General features: G+C 35.0%; 1 protein-coding gene across 2 annotated transcripts; it reads left to right on the top strand.

The window, feature by feature from the left end:
- Positions 1–4240: 4240 nt before the first annotated feature.
- LOC106647074 (uncharacterized) lies at positions 4241–6642 on the top strand. Of its 2 annotated transcripts, XM_089589164.1 has the most exons (4): positions 4241–4627; positions 4731–4934; positions 5004–6148; positions 6314–6642. In XM_089589164.1, the coding sequence occupies exons 2-4, from the start codon at positions 4838–4840 to the stop codon at positions 6317–6319; spliced, it is 1248 nt and encodes a 415-aa protein (XP_089445290.1). In that variant the 5' UTR covers positions 4241–4627; positions 4731–4837; the 3' UTR covers positions 6320–6642. The 2 variants fall into 2 exon arrangements, with proteins under 2 accessions (XP_089445290.1, XP_014218817.2); XM_014363331.2 differs by having other exon boundaries at positions 5004–6642.
- Positions 6643–7441: the final 799 nt, after the last annotated feature.

The raw sequence follows: 7441 nt of genomic DNA, 5'->3' as shown, positions 1-7441 counted from the left end.
ATTCCAGTTAAAAGTACATTGCGATAAGCATCATCATCATCATTGATGTTGTATATTAATAAAGTTGTTTTGCAAAGTATCCAACAGTATATACACATTTGAATAAAAACCATTGTATTTTGAACATTATTCAAAAATTTATGTTAATTATTTAACATAATGGAATGTAAAATGGCACGTTGCTGTGGCATGTTGTTACCATGCGTGAACAATAAAAAAGACTGTCCAACCAGTCTGATATGCTTCGAAATGTTGTGTACATAAATTTTCAAAGGATATAGCTACGAGCGCATAGTTTACGACTTCATTACAAAGGAAGGGACTATCAGCTCGAATAAATAAATAAATCATAAAAAAAGCTTTCAAACGGTTCACGCACATACTGCCCAGACTTTGTCCCCCGTGATTTGTTGGGTCGCTCATCACTTGAAATAAATTTCAGTTCATCTGACTCCTTTGAAGCTCGCACTCGGCGATGCTGTGTAGTATAAATCTGCTTGTATCTATAATAGCTGGCAAATCGCACGTTGATTTATACGGGGGAGAGAAAGTTTTCTCTCGGCGAATGGTCATACATTACAATACATGATACGTAAAAGCGTACTGTGTACTGTACATACAACACATCATTATATCGCTTGCTGCATTAAAACGAGTGCAATCGACAACTCGACTCGTTCATCCAATGATTTGAAATCGAAGTCGCTTGGAAAGCATGTGTAATAAATTTTGTTAGCACGTAAGATATTATTTATGCAAAATTAATAAATTTCTGTCGGATGTAAGAAATTATAAATAATGTTTTGTTTAAAAGTTTCCGTAAACTGTGAGTAAAAGAATACTAGAAATTACAATAGAGAAGGAAATTAAAAAAAGAAATTTACTTACTTCAGAATGGCATTCTGTAAGTCAAGACAAGATAAAAAGTTTTTTAACTATAGTTTTGATTGAAAGCGAACTACAGTAAAATTTGGTCACAAATTAAAATTACTGGCAGAGCACGACACGTAAGAGTTTTTAAAAATTTTTCCTAGAGATCTTTACATACCTACTGTTTTTAAATTTAAGATGTATCTTGAAAAGTAGATTTTTTTTCTGTTTATTTTTATGAGTTTAATCTCGTTGTATATGATTTCCGGAAAATATTCATACAAGATACTTGAATTCTTAAAACGGTAATCTGTCCATCCACCGCGACAATCACTCCAAACGGACTACTACATGGCCTCTTCCGCTATTGGTCACCGCGTTCTCTCATGTCTACAAACATGCATAAGTGAATGCTTGATTCTATACTATAGGAAAAATGAAAAAATAATAATAATAATAATAATAATAACAATACTAAAAGAGGTAGCGAATCTACAGACACAAAAAGAGAAAAGGGAGGAGATAAGTGGAAAGCAATAAAATGTGTCTGATCTTTCGCTCTATCTTTTCACTCGCTCGATTAAAAATACATCGGTGTGTTTGTGCAGTGCACGCATGAATTATGCGGAGGTACGATTTCACATCAGGCAAAATGTGAAGTAATTTAAAAAAATATTGTAACAACACAACAATCACAACAACGACAATACTTATTTACTTTGCTGTGGACATTACGATTAATTAATTTGTATTGAAGTATTATATGACGCGTGTATTTCAACGCTTATACACTTAAAATCACACTAGCAAAGTTTTTTCTAAATTTTCGCTTATTCTTTGAGCAAAATAAGTCACGTTCAATATTACATGTATAGACCAGATCATACGCAAAAGACATCGCACGTTGAAACGAAAAGGAAAAAAAAACACTCCCTCTTCTCTAAAACTGACATTGACCTTAACGTCGAGTGTATAATACATGCACGAGCGAGAACAACTCCAATTTTTTAGTCTGCCCGTTCTCTATACATCATGAGTACTTATAAAACTTACGTCGCATCATCGTATGGTCGTCATTGTATTGTGTTGCGTCGTTGTTTCTCTATACGCGCAACAACAGAGGCAGACCAACATACATTAATAATTCCACAAAACATCTTTGAAAAAAAAAAACAATTTACTAATGATAAATATCGTAAAACATTTAAGTAGCTTCAAGTGCTAGTTTTCGAAGATTATTCACTTAAAAACCAAGGAAGGTTCGAGGAAAAACGTCCAAGCAAAGCATTAATGACAAATTTTGATTATTCATGTGACTGAAGGTTGCGTTTGATTCGATGTGTCTAAAAATATATAATATAACCCACCCTTACAGATTAGCGAGAAATTTAAGTTTTTATATTTTCTTTTGATCTAAATATGGTACCTTGTCAGCTAAAAAACGTCCAAGGTATTTTACAGTGCCAAAATGCCCTTTAAACACGGTTTTGTCAAAACCATGAATGTACCCCTCGTATTTGGCAATACTTGAAATTTTAAAAGACCAAACCTTACATCCAAACCTGCATCATTGGTATATCGAGAATAAATTATTGGAGAAGACTGAAAATGGTGTGACATCGAAAAAACATACCTCTAAAGTATCGCTTAGATGATTTTAAAGTAATTTAACAATGATATCAATACGATTGCTTGTAGTCGCTAAAAACTCAAATCAATTTGTATACTTATTTGGGACTGTCCCTTTATCCCCTTGTATAACGGAAAGGACTTTATACAGATTTGCTCGTATGTATAGGGTATACGATTCAACAACGACGAAGCATCAGAGCCAAAGAGAACAGTTGCAGCAACTTTGAGGGTGGGGATAGGAGACCTTGAGCCGCGTCACGTGACCCCGAGGGTAGGGCGCTGAGGGCCTTGACCTTTCGTCGCTTTATACTTCGTGTGTGCAATGCTCTTTCTTCCAGTGCGGGGTACCTCTTCTTTCTTCTTTGCTGCCATACACCACCTACTCCTCGTTTCCGTATACCATATTCACGCGCGCGTGCATATATATGTATTGCGTACTTGAGAGTGTATCGCATACAAGAGTGCCATTGGTTTGGTATATATATATGGTTATATAGCACAAGATAGTGTGGGGAGTTTAGGGGCAAGCCAGCAAGGGTGTATACATGTATATGATAGAAGGAAGAGAAGAGAGCTTGCGAGCGACCGTTCAGTGGACGACCGATGCGACTGCGTGCGTTGCAGATACCTTATAATGTATAAAGTATACCTGTAGGTGCAGCTGCGTCTTCAAGACTGTATAATATACTTATTTGCGGACGTAGCATCCTGTGACTTTTTTTTTTTTTTTTTTTTTCTCGCTTGAGCTTATTTTATCTGTAAGCCGACGTATAGAAATGACTACCAATTATGAAGAAACTGCTTGATTTTTATTATATCTCAGTAGCGTTTTTATCACTGCATGGACAAACGATGAGAAATCATAATGTTAATGGCCGAAATATAGCTGGAGAGTTGCTGCATTATACACACCTATACTCGTAGAGTTGAGTACTTCACAAGTCAATTTTTGAGCCGCTACTATGCTATACCACTACGGCCACGTCTATAGCTATACAGTTTTCTCTTGTGTGGTCGTAAAAGCTACTCTGCGTATGAATATATTACTACACTTAAGTATGTGTAGCGAGTTCAAAAGTGTACTATTAGTCATCAATAATATGGCAGGCCGATGAGAACTAGAAAATTCAGGAACTGTCTTTATCAGTGCTGTACACAACAAAATCGAAAAAATTATCATACTTGCCAAATACATGAACAAACTCAATTTTAGAACATGAACATTGATTGATTGAAAAATGCAACTTTTTATGTCAAGTCTCAAGCTTGATATTGGAAGGCAGTATACAAAATGAAACTATTACTCTAAAAGGGTTTCCACCCATTATATTACGTGTAAGCTCGTGTAAGTAGCATTTACAGCTCTTGCAAATGAAGCCTCCACTCCAAGCATCCATAGGTATTTTATCGGCTCATTTCAAATCTCGTGACATTAAATCTGTAAGATGTTGGAAAAATTAGGTTACATGGAAATCACAAAAGATAAAATGTCGCAATGTATGATTCCCTAATATTATTAGCTATGGTATATATTAACAACTAGACGAATTATTGATGGTATTCGTCAACAGTAGCACGTATAACATTAATGAAATGTATAATACAATAAAGGAAGATTTTTTTTATATCAATTAGTTATAACTATATTCCTGTTATGATGAGGAAACCAACTTGAGCGCTGCCTGACTTTGACTGCTCATCAAATATCCATTATAATTTCATAAACGATATCTTTCTTTTCAACAAAAATATCTCTCACTTTTAAAAGTCATTCGTCATCATCGCAGTGATTTTTGAAATGTTCAACAGCTCATGGAAATTCATAATGACTTATTGGCAGTAGATATTGAAACTGCCTTGTCGAAAAATTTCGTGAGCGTCGTTATTTGGTGGCAGTGGACATGGTGTATACAGTGTACGTGCACGTGAAAATGTTTTAAATATTAATATTGAAAAAAAAAAATTCCACGATATATTTTTGAATTGGTTACAATGAAGTATGTGAAACACCGATCATCGAACTAATTATGCAATGTGTGATTTATTCAGTGAAACAATTGTATGCGGCAAGTGCTTGGTTGATTCAACAGTTTTTCACCTAACGATTGGAAAGTTAAAGTGTAAGGTTAGTTTGTGTTTGAACATTAAAATGTTAATTATTATTAGGACAAAAGTTTACAGAAGAAATACTTAAACTTTGTATAACATTTAATGTTTTTTCCCCACAGAAAGTCAACTTTAAAAACTAATCATCCTCATCGTCTAGTTATAGGATTATCCTTACAATAATGTTAAATTAACAACAAGCTACTCTGGTGTAGTATCGCTTTCAAATATGTCCAGAAGTCCGCCAAACCCTAACGCTTGCAATATATGCGGGAAAACTAATTCTAATTCAAAACACTCCAAAAGTCATTGCTGTATTCATACAGGTAAGAGATTGATTCCTGCATATACTTTTACTTGAAAATGTCTTACAACATAAATGCATTCTTGTACAGCTGAAGAGTCATCCTGCCACGTCGCCTCGTGTTCAAAATCCAACATGGTTGAAAGCACTTCCACGGCACGTCCATCCATTCAATACAATACCAATCATTGCCTCGTGTGCTTGAAAAAATTTATTTGTAGTGAAGATCTTACAAATCACATGAAATCCAAGCACAACTATTCCTGTAGCGTGTGCTTTCAAAATTTCACCCACAGAAATGGTCTTACAAGGCATTTTAACTCCCACCACATCCATCGCTGCAACTTGTGCTCTGAAATTTTCTACCTGAAAAAGGATCTCTCCCATCATATGGACTCCAAACACAAACACCCTTGCACCGTGTGTTCTGCAACTTTTTACCAAGAGGATGATCTCACGAGGCACATTAACTCCGAACACAACTACCCTTGCACACTATGTTCCAAATTTTTTTACGAAGAAGAGGATCTCTCGTGGCATATGAACTTTGAACATAAATACCCATGCACCGTGTGTTCTGCAACTTTTTACCAAGAAGATAATCTCACGAGGCACATGAACTCCGAGCACAATCACCCCTGCACCGAATGTTCCGAAACTTTTGTCCGCGACAGTGATCTTACGGAACACGTTTACCTTCAGCACTGTTATCATTGCACCATGTGCTCGCAAACATTTAGTCAAGTTAGCGATCTCACGTGGCATGTGGACTCGGAGCACAACCATCGGTGTACCGCGTGTTCCGCCGTTTTTGTCCGAGAGAGCGATCTCACCGCGCATATGAATACTCAGCACAATCACCAATGCATCGTGTGCTCACAAAGTTTTAGCCGAAGTAGTGATCTTACGTGGCACATAAATTCCGAACACATGCCTGAAACTTTGGAATCTTTCGTCCAAGACTGTCATATCACAGACCTCATGAACTTTCCGCCCAATTATCAATGCACCGTGTGCTCACAAAATTTTACCCAAAGTGGTGATCTTACATGGCACATGGATTCCGAGCACAACCACAGATGTACCGTGTGTTCCGCCGTTTTTGTCCTAGAGAGCGATCTCACGGCGCATATGAATACTGAGCACATTCACCACTGCACCGTGTGCTCGCAAACTTTTTACCAAAGTAGTGACTTGATATGGCATATGAATCCCAATCACAACCAATACTGCACAGTATGTTTCGAATATTTTAACCTTGAGTAGAATTAATTGATTTATATAAATAGCTGGTATATCTTCCCATGCAATGAATGTCAGCAATCCTTCACCAGTTGCATGTCACAAACTAAAGTATATATCATTCAGAGGAAAACAATATTCATAATTTTTTCATTTTAGTGTTGACGTTTCGACTGGACGTGGATAGTCCTTGGAAAAATATTATATCTGAGTAAAGTCAAAAATTATAAATTTAAGTTACAAATGTTGACGAATCAATGTTAATTGGTCAGTACAACGAGCAAGAAGATTTGTATGATTTTTTTTTATTCTTGGCTACAGAACAAGTGATCGATGTAATAATCTTGAGATAAAATTAATCTTCTACTAACGGATATTACCACAAGATACTAATAATTTTATAGTTGTAGCAACTAAATTTCGAGTACTCCTTAAGGATACTTTTAAATGATGTATCAGAATAAGCACAATAAAACAATGGTTTCGGAAAAAAACGACGATGATTTTTACATATATCAATATACTTTTCATTCATATTTTCTTACTATACTTATGTCTAAATAGGTGTATCATTTTGTTCTGGGGTACTTTGTACATTTACATTATACACATTTACATTATGTAACTCACGTTTTTATTTTGTTATTATTATCTCATAACTTTATAGTACATCAATTATTTTGTGATTAATTGAAACTTTGACAACTTTTGATCTTTTAATTTTTTAATTTTTTTTTTTTTTTTAACCAACGAATCATAAACACCATACGTAGATTTTAAATTTTATTGGAAAAAAAACTCGCAACTACATGGTGGTTTCTATTAACTAATTTATATGCATTAGCTCCTTGTTTTGTGTGTATCAATACAAGATTTAATAGCTTCTGCAGTGCTGTCTTCTTCTTTCTTTCTTTCTCTCTTACGAATGCAGCCAAGTCCTTTTTCCACTCGATTTTTTTTTGTTATTCTTCAAAAACCGGTTAAATTCCATTGAAGAAACATGTACCATATGCTACTTCTACATTTACAGGAGAGCTAGTAGCTAATACACTTTAGAAAACTCATACAGTGTGCCTTTTTCATGTAATCTATAAAAATTTCAAAGAGTGTAAAAGTACAGACCAGTTAGAAAATCAACTTTTTATTTTCTGTTACTGATTCTTTCACTTTTCATAACAGCTAAGTTTTTCTCTTTGTGACTCTCCATCTGTTACGTAATACAAATTTACGGGTGGCTGTTCATTTTTGAAAAATTTTTTTCAAGTATTGTTTCTTATTTATTGTTTC

This window comes from Copidosoma floridanum, unplaced genomic scaffold (assembly GCF_036245765.1).
Source record: "Copidosoma floridanum isolate Cflo_tuat_1 unplaced genomic scaffold, Cflo_Japanese_pri ptg000001l, whole genome shotgun sequence".
Classification (NCBI taxonomy): Eukaryota; Metazoa; Arthropoda; class Insecta; order Hymenoptera; family Encyrtidae; genus Copidosoma; species Copidosoma floridanum.
The sequence above is the reverse complement of the archived record's forward strand: the minus strand, read 5'-3'. Positions and strand labels throughout refer to the sequence as shown.